The 20,450-nt window shown below is 41.6% G+C and overlaps 2 protein-coding genes across 3 annotated transcripts in view; both read right to left on the minus strand.

The window, feature by feature from the left end:
• Positions 1 to 355: 355 nt before the first annotated feature.
• c1qtnf5 (C1q and TNF related 5) lies at positions 356 to 5,086 on the minus strand. The gene is made up of 3 exons (XM_034097537.2): positions 4,976 to 5,086; positions 2,346 to 2,590; positions 356 to 1,589 (listed from the first exon to the last, which is right to left on the minus strand). The coding sequence occupies exons 2-3, from the start codon at positions 2,575 to 2,577 to the stop codon at positions 1,069 to 1,071; spliced, it is 753 nt and encodes a 250-aa protein (XP_033953428.1). The 5' UTR covers positions 2,578 to 2,590; positions 4,976 to 5,086; the 3' UTR covers positions 356 to 1,068.
• A 3,466-nt stretch (positions 5,087 to 8,552) lies between these two features.
• The window catches only part of kmt2a (lysine (K)-specific methyltransferase 2A), a 43,243-nt gene continuing 31,345 nt past the window's right edge, over positions 8,553 to 20,450 (minus strand). For both annotated transcript variants that reach the window (XM_071205195.1, XM_034097557.1), the window contains exons 26-34: positions 17,911 to 20,430; positions 15,029 to 15,100; positions 14,716 to 14,942; positions 14,407 to 14,481; positions 14,135 to 14,309; positions 13,695 to 13,802; positions 13,416 to 13,496; positions 13,166 to 13,295; positions 8,553 to 13,048 (exon numbers count right to left, since the gene is read on the minus strand). In XM_071205195.1, the coding sequence (XP_071061296.1) occupies positions 12,773 to 13,048; positions 13,166 to 13,295; positions 13,416 to 13,496; positions 13,695 to 13,802; positions 14,135 to 14,309; positions 14,407 to 14,481; positions 14,716 to 14,942; positions 15,029 to 15,100; positions 17,911 to 20,430 (3,664 nt within the window). In that variant the 3' untranslated portion in view covers positions 8,553 to 12,772. The remainder of the gene's footprint in view (positions 13,049 to 13,165; positions 13,296 to 13,415; positions 13,497 to 13,694; positions 13,803 to 14,134; positions 14,310 to 14,406; positions 14,482 to 14,715; positions 14,943 to 15,028; positions 15,101 to 17,910; positions 20,431 to 20,450) is intronic.

The raw sequence follows: 20,450 nt of genomic DNA on the forward strand, positions 1-20,450 counted from the left end.
CAGCTCTCGTGTTGAAGTGAAGCTGGAGAGGCTAACAGCGTTTGGTGAAACCATTAGGCCGAGGTCAAAGTGTAAATCCAGTGTAAAAAATGATTCTCCAGACTTTTTCATTTACTTTGATAGTGCTTTGCCTTTGGAAAAGAAAACCAGGGAGTTGGACCATTAGAATTATTGGACTTAAATATGTTTGTAGAGTTCCAGCTCCTCCACCTCAACCACAGCTATAACAGTAAAAAGCTAGTCACACTAAGAAAATGTAGCTATTTCATAATATATCGAAAGGGACACTTTTTCTGCAGAAAGACTACTTAACTTTAAAATAAATGTGTACACACCACAGTGAAAACAAAAAATAAATGTGATAGGAAAGGTCAAGAATCTAATTTCAATTTGCTCATAATCAACTTCAGTAGGGATTTTTAGGAATTGTGTTTTTACACTGTTTCATTGGTACTAATAGTAAAGGATCACAGTACTTTTTCTCAAAACTGCATGTAATGTAAAGTATGTACATATATATATAATAAAACAGAGGTGTCCACAGGCAGGTATGTTATGTGAAACTGACACAGATATCAAGTTTAAAAATTGAAGCTCAAATTGTAGAACTCACTTGCTATAAGTATAAAGCGTGCATTGGTATTTATGGTAAAATAAATATCAGTCACTTGTGTTTTCAAAACACTGATTTTTTTGTTGTGCAGATATTATTGAGGAAAACAAAAGTACAATACAAAACATAAAAGCAGTTTGAACTTGTAGGCTGTTGTTGGCTGGAGGCCGTTGTCAAACATCTGTTACAAGATTGAAGTGTTGCAGCAGTTTAAAGGCTGCAGATAAAGAACAGACACTGAGTAAACAGCGCATATGCCTCACACTTCACCAGTAAGGCATGCGCCATTAAAGTAACAAAGTCTGGAGTGTTTTATACTCATTACACAAATACAGATGTACCAAGTCACTGCCTATCCAGAACTATTCAATTAGAAAACTGAAAAAGGAAAATAAAAGGCAGGTTGTGTCATTTCCCAAAGTAGAATATGACTTTGTTTTGTTCATAGGCACATGTCATGCAAACACAGCAGAGTTTTTCCAGTCGGAGTAGACCAGGAAGCCATTGAAGGTGCTGTCTGTCTTTGTGCTGGAGTAAAACCCATTGTACTCCGAGAGAGCCATCTGGACCCACACCTGGTCCCCAGGGACGAGGTGGAGCAGGGAGCCGCCCGACAGAGACGCTGGTTTAGGCCAGTTGCCGTAGTACTGAAAGTAAGATGCCACAATGTGTGCGTTCTTCATCAGGTCAAACTGCAGGCTGGCTCGGTACACTGTAGCGTGGACTGCAAAGTAGTACACTCCTGGTACTTTGCAGGTGAAGCGTCCCGTCTCCGTGTTGTAGTCGCTCTGTTCATTGATCACAACCTGGTCAAAACGGACCACGTCACCCACAGTGAGGGGTAGAGCGTGGCCCTCGGAGAGTTTGACACTGAAGGCAGATTTTGGGGCCACTGCACACTCTCCTGCCTGACCCCTCTCCCCCTTTTCTCCATTATCACCTCTGTCCCCCGTCAGGCCTCGCACTCCTGTCTCACCTGGAGGAGCACAGACATCAGAATTAACTTCAGATATGCCTCACATAACAGAGGTGGGACCAAGTCACAATTATTATATAAAGTGGCGTGTCTTACTCGTCAAGTGTAGTAATACAATGCTGCATTGATTTGGAGTCATTGGGTTGAATGACATTGAAGCCATTGATACGACATGAGACCTTTTAAAACAGAAACTGCTAAATCTTTATAACAATATTCAGGTCAAAAGGAAAAAGCAATAAAAATCCTATTAAAATTGGTGCATATTTCTTGCCCAGTGTAGTAGTAATACGGACTGGGAGTCAATGGTTCACCTGAAAGGGAAGCTGTTGAAAAGAATTTGGACTATTCATCAAAAAATGTAGAACCTTCATTAAACTATTCATAATAAATAGAAAAAGCACTAATATCCAATATGAAGAGGTAGGTCCTTCTTGTTACAAGGCTGCATTGACTTGCAGTCATTGGGTCACATGACATGACATGAACTGTATGTGCCACAAAAGATAGGTGTTATAACTTGTTGGTATGGAATAGTTTTATTTTAACAATTCAAAATGAAGGGACATGAATTAAATTGTGGTACCCTTATTTTAATCTTCAGACTTGGGGGAAGTGATCATGTACTTTCAAGTCGTAAGCCTCATTAGTGTAGTCATCCAAGTCGAGTTATAAGTCTTTACATTAGTGACTTCAGTCGGACTGGAGTCCACACCTCTGTCACATACTCGAACATGAATACATTAAATAAAGCACCTGGGTCTCCTGTTTCCCCTATCTGTCCCTTCTCCCCTGCAGCAGCGTCCCTCCCGTCCCTCCCGTCTCTTCCTGGTTGACCCGGACCACCGTGAGCTCCAGCAGAGCCGGGGATACCGGGGTGACCAGTGCACAGACTGGGGGGGATCTTGTTGTCTTCTAACTGGTCTGAGAGATGAACTTGGAGGAGAAGGAGGGAGTGCAACAGAGGCAACAGCCGGAGCGAAGACATTGCAGCGTCAGGGCTGAGGGACAAAAGAGAAAAAGGGTTTGGACAGGGTTAAGATAAAGGAAATATGAAGGTTTACAAACGAGTCTGTGGAAGAGAAACACCAACGTTTAGACTGTACGACATACAATGGGAGAATAGTGATGTGTTTAAGCTAAAGAGCACCACAAATGCCACTATAAACATCACTGCAAATCAACTTCATCAGATCACAGAGTCTGGGAAAGCACATATAAATATTGAAATTGCAGTGTATTTAATCACACAGTGTAACATCATCATTTATCTTTAGTTTACCTCTTTTTGTCAATCACTCTGTGGCACAGGATTACAAAAGCTATACTTGAGATGCAGTTAAGTAAATGGATCAAATGAATGTAAATTATTATAATACAAATGTTTGTTTTTTTATATGAAATGCCTTGGGCAGAACGAGGTCAAAGTAAAACTGAAATTACCTTATTATATTACTGAGCCGGCATTACTCATTATATGTCAGTACTGCCAAAATTCATAGGAAACCAGTAATTTAAAACAGATGACTTGTGAAAGTGTCCAACTCCACCCAGGTATCTTAACTAAATCTATCAGCTTTAAAAATATTAAAACAGGCTTATAATTGGAGAGCTTTTCTAGGATTTGACTGTAGACACACTGACATGGAGCTTGTGTTTATTATCACAGGTGTAGTTATGTTTCCCCCAGCTTTCTCTGATAAAAGGTTGAGAGTTATGATAGTGAAAACAGCATGCTCTGTTTCAGGGAAGCCTTTGGCGGGATGTAATGGGGAGAAAAATTAAATGGAATTGACCAGAAATGAAATAAAATTAAACCAAACATAGATTTTTCCATCATCCATGAGCCCAAATGCATTTTACTATATATAATGTTATATTATACATTGGTGTAATTGCAGAGTACACAATTAGAGTTAATAAAGTTTAATGCGAAATATTCGTTTTTCAAATAAGGAGGCTAATATAACACTAATTATTGGCGCCATATCTTTTTATATCTTTAAAAACAAAATAAGGCACTCTTGGTTTCTATGCCGATTTCACTAGTAAAAATGCGATGTGTTGCTGAATACCAGACAGACTTCTCAGAAACACTTACTCATAAAAGTTAAAATAAGTAACCACAAATGTTCTCTTTCCATCTGCTTCTGTTTCCTGTTTGTGTATCATCAATTCCCAGATTTACCGGACAGTAAAACAGACATGAACTGTCGTGCTACCTAGCCTGTATAATCAGTATCTGGTTTCACACCCCCCTACATTGTTTTCCTGCATGGATTGTGTTTATCTCTCCTTCCCTGTGGCCTTGTCCGGCCGTCTGTCTGGCAGCATGGCGGCGGCACAGGACCATAAAGAGAACTGATGAGCTGAGCAGGAGCTCTGCTACCAGCTCTCTAGTGGACTCATGTTTATGAGTAAAACCCCGCTGTTTACGGTGTGAGACAATCATGAGAACAGTAATAGTGCTTTGTCATCTATCTGGAGGTCCACTTATTGTTATTGAGAGGCTACGACCACAACAGCTGTAAAATAACAGAGAGACACAGGAGGAGGTCAACAAGAAACAGAAAGAAACAGAAAGAGAGAAAAAAGCATGTCAGTGTTCCTGGCAGAAGAGAAGAGCAGACAGAGGACAGATACTGGAGAGTCTGAACAGCTGTCTGAACGACTGCTTTAGGCGTGAATTTATGAAGAAAACCAACAAGAGATGAATGTATGTTTACTTATAGGTGGAAAACAGACATATGAACTGTACAACACACTTCTTTAGACTTTGTACCACTTGGAAGTTGGTTGTTTTCTGAAGTACTGTATAGTACCATTTTTAGGCCACTAATTTACTTTTTAAACAATACATTTCAGAGAGAATCATTGTACTTTTTACTCCACTCATTTAACTGACAGCTTTAATTGCCTGATTAATTCATATAGTAAGATTATTAGATTATAATAAGGGCTCATGAATGTGATAGATTGATTTAAGAAAAAAATAATCCAACAATATATGCTAGTCCACATTGTCCAGCTACAACATCTAAATAGTACTTAACCTTGAATACATCAGTAACACTTTTTTAACTTAAAGTATGATTTTGTATGCAAACGTTTTATTGCGGTTGTGCTACATGTACAAAAGGATCTGAATACTCCATTGCCTTAATGTTTTAAACATTACACAGCAGTCAGTCTACGTTACACTATGATGCACTTTCTGGTAATTTAGTTCTTACTGGTTGCTCTGAAGGAAGGCACAAAGATGGCAGTACTGCTGTTACCAACACTAAAACCTTCAGGCATATCTCAGCTCTGCACATGTGTAGATCAGCTGTGTGCCGAGAAATGCCAACATAATAAAACCTCAGGCAAATATCAAAATGACTTACCAGATGATGCAGTATGAAGTCTTAGGGGAGCCGCTGCTGAAGTGAGAGAGTCCAGGAGAGAAGTGAAAGTCGTCCCTCCCTCCTTGTGTCTGCCTGGGAAAAACTGGAAGGAATGGTAATAAAATCCAATTAGAAACTGGGGTGGGTGGGAAAGGAGGAATTGAGGGTGGAGGAGAGAAAACAGGGTGGAAACAGAGGAAAATATGTGAAGGTGATCCAGCACAAATAGAAGAGAAACATTTCAAACAAAAGTGTTACAAAATCGATATGAGAAGGGGATAAGGAGGGATGTTTAGGACATTGCATACCGTTGTTTGGAAAACTCTCCAAGACGTAACCACAGAAAGTTCAGAGGGCTGTGGACAGAAAAGGGAAATATCCCAATACCAAACACAGCTGAGAATGTGCTTGCTTTATAACACAAAAACTTGTTTTGAAGACGGACTGAAAAGTAAGATCCAGAGAGATAAATACAGATATATAATGACATAAAAGCAAACAGACACAATCACGTTTTCTTCCCTGTGATTTTCTTAATCTGCCTGCAGGATGAGACAATTTGCTTCTTCAAGATAACATCTTCCTTCACTATCAGTCTTGCACTCAGGCAAGTCTTTCTGACAGTAATCCTCTTCTCCCTGAAATCCTTCAGTGGCCGTGTTAAATTGATAAAGCGAGAGCTCTTAATATCTTTTTGGCAAGGAAGCCAAACTTGAGCTCTTTAATTCAGCAGCTCCTTTAAATTCAGGCCAATGAAAACGTGTTTTGACTGTAATCGCACAGCAGTGACCCACAGCACACCAGAACTGTGCCAAACCTGTCCTATTTCTGAGGAAGAACAGAAAACAGACAATAAGCAGGATGAAAGCTTGCAGCAGTGTGTATTAATTTACACGGGGCAGACCTTATATATACAGTCCATGGGGCAGACATTACATTACAATATTTTACAGGTTTATGTTTGATTCTCTTACTTTAGAATACAATTGACTTATTGCAGGTTTGTTTTAACATTACATCCAACAATCACTTTTTAGAGGGCAACCTTGGTCAGCTAACGCTATGGTCCGGACAAAAATATAAAAAACTATTTTATGGATTAAATACAGACATTCTTGTTGTTTTAAGGATCAATTAAAAATACTTACGTATATTTAATTGGTCCCATAACTTTTCATTTACCGCCATCATGTAAAAAAAGGATTTATATAAGCAGCAGTTGTTGCTTGGTGTTTTGCGCCAATTAGCAAATGTTAGCACGCTAACACACCAAATAAAGATAAACATGCATGGCGAACATTATATCTGGCTAACTTTAGCATGTTAGCATTGTCACTGTGAGTGTATTGGTATTTTGACGTTAGCATTTAGCTCAAATATAGCCTAACAGAGCAACAACACTTTTGTTTTAATCATTACGTTTACACCTATAACTTTGTGCTAATTTGGCAAAAGATGACTCTCACGTGAATATAATGAGCTTTATTTAACGGTTGTCTGGAAAAACATGACATAACATAAGTTTGTGAAAACACACATCTCTGGCTACATTAAATTAATTATCAGTCTTCTTATTATTCTGGTAGGTATATTGGACTGAAACACCATGTGCTATTCGAAAAGCTTGGTGAAGGAACAAGGTAGTTTTCACGTCTCTACCCAAGTGTGGGCAGTAGGCTAAGATGTTTTATGGATTTACATGAGGCTTGTAAATCACTGAAAAAAACGTAAAAAGTAAAAAACGTTCTTTTCTCAGGGGAGCAAATTGCTCCGAGCAATGTTAACGCTAGAGGGCTGGATTTCCGAGCTGTGGTGATAGTTCAGAAACTACACAGTAAATCATTGAATTTACATAAATTCATCTTTAAATGTTATTCACTCTATTGAGGCAATTTCGAAAGATATAATATTGTGAATAACATCTCACACCCTGTTTGTGTCATATGTTTCCCATGAGAGCAAAGAGTGAAACTGCCCTGGCTGAACACATGGGTCTGCTTAGTGTTTTAACGTTAAAACGCTGGTTTTATGGGAAGGAGGAATATAGGGGGGGGGTCAGAAGCTCTGACTTTCCTTTGAATTTGACTCACCAGGCTGTTGTGAGGAGGGGTTTTCAGCGAGCTCCTGTGGAGGCAGTGAGCTGAAACTGAGCCATGCAGCGGAGTTAAAACATGTTTTTAATTACAAGACTCAGCACATTCTGGGACAGCTGCATTAATTTCCTGTAAGAATCCATAAACTGCTGCCCTGAGGATTTACTGTTAACACAGAGCACTTGGCAACTTGCAATATAAAATGATTTATCATGGGTGGTGTTGATGAAGTTTTAGTAAACGTATGGTTGGGTTAACTCAGTGGTTCTCAAAAAATGTCTGTCAGGCCCCCCCATCACAAATAGTCACGTAATGGGCCAAGTTAACATTTATTAAAATACATCAATGTGAACGTGAGCATTCCTTTCTCACTTTGCTAGAACAGTGATAATAAAACAATGCTCCATAAGTCTGTGTGGTCAAAAAAACAAATACATGATACAATTGTGCAATCCCTTTGCTAGAACAATAAGTTATAATACGTTGCCACCTGTGCAAAAAAATGAAAAGAAAAAAGTGTGTCTTATCACAGCATTAGTGGCTGCAATGTGCCTGCGTTGCACTGCACATTTCTTCAAAACGGGGTTGCAGGCTCAGTGGCGGTGCCAGATATTTCTTTTGGGGGTGCTGTGGGGGGGTGCTGTGGGGTAGCTTGACGTTTCATAGAGGGTGCTCAAACATTTAGGGTTTCCCATTAATGTACCGGTCGCTACAGTGGCATTTTCTACTGCAACAATCCCCACGCAAATACACAGTGTGACAGTTTCAATGAAGGCTCGATAATCAGCTCACGGCATATAGGTGTAAACAGGGGTAAAGTGGTATTTGTATAGGTGGTGTGTGTACCTAACATCCTCTAGGGGGGTCCGGGGGCATGCTCCCAGGGGAAGATTTGTTTTTTAAAACATTGAAGTTAAAAGCATCAATCTGGTGCACTTTGAGAGCAACATGAAGAGATCTATGGATACATCTCTCAAGACCCATTTGAAACAGAACTGTAAACAGATTTTCTTTTTCGTTATGGATATTTTACAAATCATCCTTTTAAAGTTTTTGTCATCATATCATCATATAATATTTCATACCTGTTTTTCTTATTTATTCTCTTATTTTTTTATAACTATAATGATCGTATAAACGTGTGCCTCGGAAATAATTGTTTACATAAATCGTGACCAAACCGTTTGAGACCCACTGAGATAACGTCTGACTATCTAAACACTCAGAGAGTCCTGATCTCCGGTTCTCTCTCTCAAATGAAGTTTTCTAGTTTCTCAGTCTTTTGAGACATTTTGGTGAAAGACACGTCAAAAAGCAGACTGATGTTTCCAGCATCCAGAGAGCAGAGATTAGATCGAATCCTAGCACCTAAACAATTCAATTGAATATATATTTCTGTTAGATATAAATTAGCTAGACAGTGCTGGAATTTTTCAAGACAATATACGTTTTTTATCATTCATTAAACGAAGCAAGAGACAAAGAAGAGTAAAGGAGACATGTTTATTATTTAAACTATCACTTAAATAAAAAAGTGCATAGAAAATAAACATGATTAGAAACTTTTCTTTTTACACGTATTTACAACTTTGTTTCCTAATTATACATTCAACCAAGTAGTTTGTGGTCTGTTTTACTGTGGTAGTCATCCTTCATTTTGTTGATGTGTATTGAAAGAACACTTTTTAAACAGGAGAAAATATGATGTTGAAATCATGAATACCGTTATTATGGAGAGCAGGAGGAATAAGACAAAGGTATATTCAAGGCATAAGAAACAAGCTTGTTCATGACCCATGATCCCTCTTTTGCACGTCCTACAGCCGCTCGCTCTGTGACACCACATCCCATAGGCTGATAACTTCTATACACAAGAAACAATTAGAAAATTACAAATACGTACTCATCCGACCTCTCCCAAACTTTAACTTGTAAAAAAACAATTCAGGGTGGATGTTGCACAAAATAAATAAATTAAAAGTTTTCAACATCAGCATTATGACTTTCTATAAAAATAAAAAACAGTACATGATAAGTACAACCAAAGCTTCGGAGGAGAGAGGTGGGAGACATGAGAGGTTTTCCAAAATGGTAAAACTGCATTTTGGTAAGATCTTTAAAACTTCTGGTGAGTCTCCACTGAACCAAACTCTTAATTTATACCACATCAAGTAAGCCTTCTAAAAAAAAGTCCCTGTTAAAACGTACAAAGAAAAAAAACATTCACTACATCAACCAGAGGGGATAAAAACAAAATGGCTGACCTCAAGAAGTTTACAACCACATTAATACAGTTACATTTCTCATCACATAAAAACCGATCCTTTCCAGAAACAAAAGTGAAAAGAAAAACTGCAGTGCTCCTTGTGATGGAGGAACGTTCGCAGGCACAGCAAAATTGGTACTGGATATCAAGATACGAAAGAATGATGCACGTTAAGTTTCATCTGATAGTACTGTAACACAAAACCATTATAGAGTACATTGAAACATTGCTATTAACCATTATAAATCTGCTGTTTTTCTACTGTAACTAAGTGTGTCTGTCCATTCCATATATTGTATAGATACTAAAGTACAAGAAATTACTATGCATGTTTCCGTATAATATTGTTATGTATTTATACTATAATTACAGATAATGACAAAGAGCCACTGGTGTGGCGTGGTAAACTGAAATCCAGAGAAACAACAAACACCATTTCCTTATTGTATATATGCTGTTAAACAGTGGAGTGAATGACTTATTGTTCACCGAAGTGGATCTCGAGGAGTGAGAGCCGTACAGAGCCCTTGGCATCAGTTAACGTGTTTTAATCACCGATGCTGGCGATAAGTATTGAGCTAACCCAGTGAGAACATGTTGTCCCACAGACAGAAACGCCACTGCTGTTCACACTTTATTATTATTCCCAGTGCTGAAATTAAACCGCTGCTGCCGCCCAGTTTGAGCATCTACATATCGTCCATATGTACCAAGGTTGTTGACGCAAGAACTGAAAACAAATGTAGCTGACAAAGTATCACAAGTCTGGTGTTGTGGAGAAGGAATATACATTCATAGTTGACCTTAGCAGCTGATCCCAGCGAGCCCGATGAAGGTGCAGCTGTACAACCACCGGCCCGTCAGTCACCTCAAGACCTGATCTGGGGCCCTAAATGGAAAAGGCTAGCCGAGGGTTTGTACACGCTGCACCTTCAGGAAGGAAGGGCTGCCGGAGTGGTCCCTGCCTTCACTTAGTTGCAGAAAAAGAGTCAAGTGCACTTTGCCTCAAACGCTTATCATCAAGAGTAATTCAAAATGACCAAACTCAGTTTTATACCACGGCCTGATGCACAAACTCTAAGTATTTTCAGTGACTATCTGTGCTTGTGGTTTTCAGTATTGGAGTTGCATTGTCTGGAGAGAGGGTTGTCCTATGTGTGTTCAGTGCCCGTGTCACAGCTAAAGTGCAAACCGTGTGGATCATACTTTTGTTTTAGGAAGAAGTGTGGGAGGAACTGCTAACGGCCTTTAGGTGATGACAAAGTCAGCGTGAATGACGGACAACAATAAATTAGTTAAGAAGGGACAAAAACAAAGACTTAAGTCGCATAGTGGAACCTGTCAGTCTAAACAGTCTGATCAAATATTCGGTCCGGGACAAGGCATGCTCATTTTCAACTAAGGCAAACCACAGGGAGAGAGAGGATAAGAAGTGATTTCTTGATGGAAGTGGTTTCTTTAATAAACAGATTGGCTCGACAGGGTTTTAGTGAATGCTGTTGGTAGCATTAAAATAAAGGCACCTCTTTATGATATGTCTGCAGAGGGATAAAACAGTTTGATGGGACTTACGTTTTAAACGTGACAAGAGAAACATTTTGTTAGGACTGCCTTGGAGCGGCCGGTAAGTGGACTTGATTCTCGGTGTGGTGTGATGTGGTGACAATAAGGCTGGAGAGAGGAGATATCTGCTATGGATCAACAATCTTTGCTCTCAAGTGCATAATAATAGTTCACGACTGCCATACTGCTAGAACTGGGACAAGGAAAATAACCGTCAGCTCTGAACAAACTGCCCGCGATAGATAAGAGATCTACTGGTGGACTGAACTCAACGGGACCAAGCCACAGACCAGTGTCAGTCTTTGGAATCAAAGAAAACATTCAGGCTACAAAGAAAACAAAGACAAAATGAAATGACAACAAAAACAACTTCGAAAAGGCAGCGGAATACAAAACATAGAGACCGAGCATTAGTGTCTGTAAACCTCTATTTCCTACAAAAATGGCCACAAAATAAATACGATTCTTAAAAAATATAAATACCATCATTTAGTGCTATTCACTAGTGAGTGCTTTTTAAGTCTTTTTTTGTAGAAAAATATACATTATTTACATTTGTTTTTTCAAAGCAAGCTTGATATTTTCATGTCCATAATAAAAAAGACAAGATAAACAGACAAGAGTTTAAAAGACGTAATACAAATTAAAAAAAACATTTTCCATAGTAATGGTTATCACAACAGGCCAAGAAGAAATCCAGCTGTGTGAAAATTCAATTCAAGGGCGTGATGTTTGGTTCTCTCTGCTGCTGTAATTTGGAACGAGACTCAAAAGTCAGAGCTTATATAATAATTACCAAAAGCACGTTTGATAATAACAACAGCATGGATCTGTGTGTTTCTGTAAGATCTGCTCCAAAAGATTTTAAATACGTCTACTAAAGCACATCAGTAGGGTTCTCCAGTCCCTTGGCTGTCAGTCCACCAGAATCTCTAGCTGCCTCGCTCTGTCATGCCAGAGGCTTAATCCCACCGATAACATGTCGACATAGCTGTCAGACCAAAGTCAATTTAAGTACAACGGATGCTATCGACCTCAGATATCATCCCATACAGGAACGGCCAAAAATAACGGTTTTCTTTTTTTAAACAAATCTACATTTCTACCCGCTTGTCTCTTTTTTCTCTCTTCCTTTCTGTGGCCACAGCTCCCCCTGCTGTTTCGACCGGTACAGCTCCTGTCAGGCTGCTCACTGAAAAGCAGCTCCTATTTACAGTGTTAATGTACACACCTAGGGGAAGGTTCCTGTAAATCACAACAGCTCTGAAGGCATTAGCACATATTCAGACAGGGAGATGTACATCAATAACATTCGACACTGCAATATAAATAAAAAAAAGATTTTAACAATTTTTCTTTCTAGTAAAATATCTCTTCCCAGTCCCTTCAACAAATTGCACTTTGGTGTAAAACGGAACCGAGTTCTTTGAATTTTTTCACATCTCAGCATTAGTGGACCGTAAAATATTTTTTATAAAATTAAGGAGGATGGGCCAATGTAAAAAATATGAAGGGGTAACTTTATCATCCAAATGTAAATTAAAGTTAATATTGCAATGCTATGAAGGCCAAACTGTTTCAGGACTCACCTCTGAAGGTGATCTCCCCATGCCAACTGTTAATGAGACAAAAGGAGGCACAATATGTTGGAATCTCTACAAGTGGCCCCTCCTCCAAAATGGCCCTTCCTATTTGTACAGTACGACCCGCGGCCGCTGCCAGTGTTTCCTGCTAACACGTGCAGCAGAAACACTCAAAGCTCGCGCCCTGATGGCAGCGGTCCTACGCAGGCCGGACACAGGAAGTCCACCTGAACAATCAGAACATGGCAGCACTGCTCCACAGATTTGCAGTCCTCTTTCAGTCGTTTAGAGTTCAGTTGAGGAACTTGCGACACTTCTTGGCGCCGCAGTTGCAGGGTAGCTTGTTGCTGGCATCCTCGATGGGGAACTTGTAGTCGTAGGTGAGCTCTTCTCCACAGTAGATGCGTCGAGAGGCGAAGATGACGATGTGCTTCTGGCCGTCCACAGTGATGACCCGGGAGTAGCAGTTGGGCTCACAGGAATGGTTGATGAAGCGGGCGGCGTTGCCATGCACAGTGGCATCCACCACCTCATAGTCATCGATGCGGAACATGTAACAGCCAATCCCCTTGGAGGGAAAAAAAAACAGAGGTTTAAGGTTTTATGAATGATATGTCATACACCTATAAGTCAGGTTAAAACATTGAACGAATACATCTTTAACTCAAAGATCCTAAGACCTCACCTTTCCATCGTAATATTTCTCCCGTTTGTCAGTGAGCACAGACCGGATGACATTTCCAGAATATTCAATGATCATCTCCGCAGCATCAATGGGTTTCTTGCAGAAAAGACCTCGGCCATGAATGGGAGACCTGTAGAGGGATACAGTTAATTACAGTAATGGTTTAAGACTGCATTTTGTCATGTCACATTGTATATTATCTTCATATTTTACAGCTTTTTATCAGCTTAAAAGATTTATAAATGATTACCTGTAAACTCCAACCGTTTCCTTAGATGTGACCTTGAGCTGTTTGAATCTCACAGCCAGGGGAAGCTCCATGGAGGCACGCCTGCAACAGCAACATGACAAATAAATGCTGTGGTCTTAAGTGATAATCTCACAAAATGTTATTTTAGAACTGTTGACAGTCTTAAGCTTTAATTGATCTTGATCCTTTAGGGGAGACATTGAAGTGTAGCAGTGGCACAAAGACAGTATGTATTTTCTGTGAATACATAACGGAGATTTTGTGTTTTTAGAAACTGACCTAGCTGTCCGGAGCTGCCCTTCATCGTCATCGTCTTCTTGCTGACTGTACTCAGGAGGCTGGCGATGTTTTGATGCCAAGAAATTGAACATGTCAAATATAGACCTCCTGAAGGGAAAGCAGGTGGGCGAGACAGTAGTCAGAAACACAAACGCACAAGATTCAGAACAGGTTTTTGGTTACAAGTTTGTTTAAAACTGTTTTTTTAATAATGAGCATTAAGTCAGAAAAAGGGTTTTTGATTACCCTGGTCAAGTCAAGTGAAAGTTTATAACAGCCCAATATCACAAAGCATGACTCAAAGGGCTGTTAATATAATAAAGACAGCAATGACGAACATAAGAAAAATACACAACAACTGTATTGGCAAACTGTATTGTAAGGCATACAAAGAAGCCTAGGTGTGTGCGTGTGTGTGCGCGTGTGTGTCCCTTCTTTACCTGTGGTTGATCTCTGCACGAGCCGACCCGTGAGGGTTGATGGGAGGTTCCTCTGTTTCCTCTGGCTTATGGAAGCGGAAGCGGTAGCTGCGACAGTGTCTGGAGCCGTAAAGCTGCTCCAGCAGGAAGACCACGGCCTCGTGCACGACTCCCAGCATCTTCAAACCATTCACACCTGGGAGGAACAAAGACAAACGTTAACAATGAATCTTTTACGAACACAAAAACGTATCTATTCTTTGTTTTGTGGGGAAGTTAGAGTGATGCCTCACCTTCAAAGGAGAGCTCATTTAGCCGTGCGTTGGAGCGAGCTTCCTGCACCTTATCAGTCAGGGATTTCCAAGCCTCTGTGAAGGGTCAGTATTTCATATTTAAGTTCAATGTTTTACACACATTTTAATACGTTTTATTACATTTCTAAAGAGCATTTTGCAAGAACAGTAATGATTTGTGTTAAAACATAATATAAAGCATCCGTTCTTTGTGATAACAAACAGCACTGTGGACTTTATTTTCAGCAACAAGCTCATTATAGCTTTATACTTTTTTAAAACAGTGAATGTGAGGTTCTTTGTTCTGACCTTCGATACTCTCACAGCGGATGTGGAAGCCGTCCTCGCTGCAGATTTCAAAGATGATGCCCTTCTTGGGTTTGCTGTCCAGGCCGGTATCCCTGCTGTTTCCCTCTTCGTCAGGTGGTGAAGCCACAGGAAGAGACGCTGCCCCCCCTGCTGCTGATGGTTTGTCTTTCCCCACTACTTTCCCCGGTACCACAGGACCTTCAGATGTCTTCTTTTTACCAAGCACACTAGAAAAGATTTAAGGCAAGCATTAGAGTTATTCTGTATATTCAGTATGACGATGGTTACCTGGAATCAATGGACGGCTGCATACCTCTTGTTGGTTGCCTTGTCAGCGGGTTTGCCTGTGTCCATGGGTTCAGGGTAGCTCAGCTCTTTGGAACTGCTAGAAAGGAAGATGGGAATATATTTTATGCAAAGTACTAAAAACAACTGAAAGTTATAGATTAATTCAAGGTGAGATATTTCAATTCTCTGTACTTGAACCAGTGTTTCCCCAATAATTGTACAACAAGAACTCCTGTCAGGCCTAATAATTTCAAATATCCATTCCAGTGTTTTCACTATTCTGCAGTAGTGAGTAATAAATGAGAGTTAGAGTGGTAAGTGGTGGAAGCCTGCTAAAGTCAGTTTAACAAAGCATACAGGTAATAAACAGGCAGAACATATCATTTCATAAAACAGATTACAGATGCTATTTTGCAGTAAATGTTATATGTGAAGTTTGCTGCAGTGAAGCCCCTGTGTCTTTATATGGAGTAAGCTCTGTGCCGGACTCCATTTAAAAATTATCCATATTGCCTGTCAGCAACAGGTAATTAGTGTGAATGCTGTGCCACAGCATTCCACTACAGTTTTTCGAATCTTTAATCCCCTTAAACTTATTATTATTATTATTTCAGCCAATACTTTAGCTTATTTTCAGCTACAGAAACCATTCAAATATTAAACTATTCAGCCTTTTCAGGAATCGATGGGAAACCTTCACATTTTTTAAAATATTTTAGACTTTTTGAAATATTCAGCTTTTTAAACTCTTTTTTTAACATTGAAGTAAATGGGAGATGCCTTCAAATCCACTTTTCCTACACCTTGTGCCAAATGCTACTCCTTCCACATACTTTCAGCTAGACACTTCATTCCAACTTTCAAATGATCACAAGACCTTCAGATATTTTTGATATCTTTTACACTTTTTGAGATATTGAACTTAGTTTGGAGCTTGGTGGAGAGGCCTTTTTCAGATTGTAACATTAGTGTGGATGGAGCAGCTCGTTAACTCTAGAGCAGTGGTTCTCAACTGGTGGGTCGCGGACCCGTTTGGAGTGGGTCGCGGATGTGTGAGTGATTTTTTTGGGGGGAAAAAGTCAAACTTCTATTTTGAAGGCCCGATTTTCTAACGCTGTGCATGCAGTCGGCGTTGGACTGGAAGTACGGGAGACCATAAACGGTTTTGAAAACTTCTGTCACATAGTGATCATCTTCTCAATAAAATATCTTTGCTGATGTTTTTTCGAGTCTTCTGGCCAATCAGAATCAAGATTGTTGCCGGAAGTCCCCACGGAGAATAACTTTGCGGTAGAACTACTCTTTATACATCCATGGGTACAACTTCAGATAAAAATGAAGACATAATGAAATATGACCCCCGGTTTGATGATTGACAGGTCACAAAACAATGGGAGCTATCTACCCTTACCCACAATTTAAAGTAAGTCACACAGAACAAAGTGAAAAACAAACAATGGCAAAAAATATTATTAACATGTCGGGTAGTAATAGATGTATTTATTTTCTTCTCAGAGTGTACCAGAATGCATAGTTTATGTTAGTATTTCTAAAAATCTCCTGGGGGAGAATCCCCCCAGACCCCCCTACTGGGGTTGGGTTTTCAGCATGTGTGCCTTTTTATATAGTTCAGCTTTGATTCCATCATCTCATTAAACCTTTTTTAAAAGCATACTTTAGTTCTGTGAAGGGATATAAGGGATATAGGCACTGTACTTCACTTCTATTAATATTGTGTGCTGAAAAGTGTATATAATACAGCACGTTTTTTTGTTGAATAGATTTGAGTGCTTCAAAATGTCGCGATGTATTGACCAAGTAAAAAGTGGGTCCCGAGGCCTGACCAGTTGAGAACCACTGCTCTAGAGTGCTTTGATCTCAAAACAGAGTGGAGCAGTGCTTGAAATTCTCCCCCAAAAATGTTTTAAACTTGCCATAATTCCCAAACCCTACACTCCTCAGACATATTTTTTCATGAAAAACGTAGGAAAACATCTCCTAGGTTGGAAAATAAAAAAAAATTAAGAAGAAATGCCTCTTGAGGGCATGAAGAGACAAAAAGTCCAGCTAGCTCCCAATTGATTCGCATGTTAAATTGTTCCGGATCTTTCTTCAGAGCAGAGAGAAGTACTGGTATTTTTTTTTATAGGAGCCATAGTTTTTTAACAGGTGGCAAAATTGTCAGATATAATCCTCAATGCATTCTTATGGGACTCAGTGCTGCAGTTGGTTGTCATGGTGTTGCTGGGCAGATTGGAGCCTTGGAGAGAGACACACACACACACACACACACACACACACACACACACACACACACACACACACACACACACACACACACACACACACACACACACACACACACACACACACACACACACACACACACACACACACACACACACACACACACACACACACACACACACACACACACACACACACACACACACACACACACACACACACACACACACACACACACACACACACACACACACACACACCAGGCTCTCTGACTAATTTGGCATTCAGTTAACACACGAGTCATAATGTTGAACTCAACTCTTGGCATTATTCCTGGTGTTTTCCACAGCTGTTTTTGAAAAGGGAAATAATGTGAGAAATAGGGCCTACAGACATATTTCCTTCTTAATATGAGTGGTGCGCATTTGATATAATGTATGGGAATGCACATGGTGGTTCATGTAGGTACAAAAAAAAGTGATTTGGAAAATTTGCCTGGGCAAAACTTTAAACCAAAATAAAAAATGTCTCAATGTCACATTCTTTATGCAGGACCCTATTGGAGAAGGTCACTGCCAATTCCTCCCATATATTGATGTGAATAGAAACAAACCCAAAACACAATACATCTCAACCAGCCATAAATAATAACAGTCTCACCTTGGGTTTGGGCGATGTCGTCCTGCGGGGTTGCTGTGAGGCTCCTCTGCCTGCGCCGCCTTGAGCTTCTTCACGCTGGTTGTGTCTGAACTCTGCCTGCTCCTCTTGGTTTTCTGTTTGCCTTTCTCTGCTCCTGAAGTGCTGGAGTTAGGCTGCCTTTGCTCCGATGATCTGGAGATGGGAGTTATTCTTCTGCTTTGGGTGTGTGCGGAGGTTTGTGTGTTTGTAAACACTCCAACAACACGACCCTTGGCCGGACTTAGAGAGGTGGCTAGAGTAACGTTGGTGTTGTGACTGGAGTCCACAGTGTGGGTTCTGTTGATGGGTTTGGGCTGTAAGTGGACATGACTAACTTCTGTCTTTCCTTGCTGGTTGACAGCCATGCTGATAGTCTGTTGGGACGGCAGGACGCAGATGCTGCTGGCTATAGTTGTCTGTACAGAGCTCAGCTGTGGCATCAGAGGAGCGCCTGCTGATTGAAGGACCATTGGATGATCTGACAGGCTTAAGCTGTGAGGACCTGCATTGAACAGGAGGTTGCTAATTGGCCCTGTGATCTCAGTGGAGCCGAGCACAGGGGTGGAGATGGAGACTGTTCCTGGTGCAAGAAGGCCAGCGGCACCACTAGAGGGCACAGACACAACATTCAGCACTGACCGACTGGGGTTGAGCCCAGAGACTGTGCAAGGTATGAGGTGAGTGGAGGCATCGTGGCCCAGGATACCAGGCTGGGCCACACCAGGAATCCTCTGCTGAAGGAGAGTAGTGGGATCGAAGTACATAACCCCGCCTGATTTTGGTCTCTTGATAATATTTGGGACCTTGCGCTGAGAAGTGTAGAGGGTGCCAGGGATGGTAGCAGTAATCTGAGGGGAAGACAGGTTGATTAGGGTCATGTTGGGAGGGCCAACTTCAGATGGGGCCAGGGTGGGCTGGCTACGGGAGGGGACCGGCTTTTTATTCTTTCTTGGTCGAGTACGAGGGATGGGCCTCTTTTTGCCGTGAGCTGAGGCGAGTACAGTCGGGGAACAAGTGAGAGAGGAGGGACTGGACACTATGGCAACACTGTGACTCCGACCAGCTTCTGAGACCAGAATCTGGGGCTCGTGGGGCAACCCGATGAGAAGCCCTGAGGTGGTGCTGGGGACCCCCGTCTGGAAACCTGCCTGTGTGGTTCCTGTGAAGGTGTGAATCTGGGAGGGGTGGGTCATGGTGCCCAGGACTTTGCCTCCAGCAGGAAATATTGGCTTGGCCGTGGATATGGCAGTATTCAACCCTGTGGTAAGTGTGACAGTGTCCATCATTGCTCCGGCGCCAATTTTTTGGGCAACACCATTAGGGACGGTCTGAAGAACGTAAAGAGGCTGGAACTGCTGGTTGACCACGATGAGCTTGTCAGGGCCCGGTTTGATGAGTGCTGGGCTGGAAACCTGAACCTGGGATGGTCCAGGGACAGGAACTGGACCGGGGCTGCCTGCGGCTGCAGCGGAAGCAGGGATGTACTTCTGACCCTGAATAGGAAGGGAGGGTGACCTCGGCAGACCCGGGGTACCAGAGCTCCTGGGGACATCCTGGTTCCCTTGGGGTTCAACCACCTGGCCAATGGCAGGGCTGGGAATAAACTGCTCAGGAGTCATGTGACCCTCTGTGACCTGTGTTGTAGTGTCATGCTGCTTCTCTGATGGAGACACACTTGGCCCGGCTCTTTTCTTGCCCCCACTCTTTTCTCCTCCGATGGTCTCTGAGTCAGAGGTCAAGCCCAGCATTGTGCGGTCTGAGGTTTCAGAGATGAGACTCACAGCAGTGTGGTTCTGACTGGTGCTGACGGAAGGGCTGCGTGTTGTCAGGACCGAGAGGTCAGAAGGCAGCTCCAAAGGAAGATAGGGCTCCTCCACAGATATGGAACTATTTACACTACTCTCCACTACACCTCCACTCTCAGCAGTGGGCAGCTGCTGGGAAAAGTCTTCAAACAGAATATCTTTGGGCCGGTTGACATCCACTCCAACATAGCTCTCATCGAGGAGAAGCTCTGAGGAGGACGGCTCAGACTGCTGACCCAGAGCCTGCATTGACATGGAAGGTGTGTTGAGGACAAATTCCATGATGTCAGATGGCAAAATGTTACCACAGTCATCACTGTTGTTGTTGTCGGAGTCAGATTTAAGAAGGTCTGTGCTGAGGGACAGTTGGGCCTCGAGAGGATCCTGACCCTGACTCTGAGGCTGGGACTTGACCCCACCTCCGAGAGGAAGACAGTTTTCTTTCTGGTTCTTTCTGCCTTCTCGCGGGTTGCCACTTGTGGCTCCCCCGCTGTTGTCAGCATCCTTGCTCGAGTCATGGGGGTCAGCTTTCTCAGTGTGCCTTTCTCGGCCCCTTCTCCTAGGAGTGCTCTTTTGGGTCGTGGAAGAGGAGGTGGCTTTAGTCGTGGTGGTGGTGCTGGTGGTGCAGATGCTAGTATCGCTCTCCGAGCCATCGTCGACGCCATCTAGCTGTCCAATATGCTGCTTGCCTAAGGTCCTGTCAAACACGGCAAAGAA

The sequence above is a fragment of the Pseudochaenichthys georgianus genome, chromosome 13, assembly GCF_902827115.2.
Source record: "Pseudochaenichthys georgianus chromosome 13, fPseGeo1.2, whole genome shotgun sequence".
In the NCBI taxonomy this organism is placed as follows: domain Eukaryota; kingdom Metazoa; phylum Chordata; class Actinopteri; order Perciformes; family Channichthyidae; genus Pseudochaenichthys; species Pseudochaenichthys georgianus.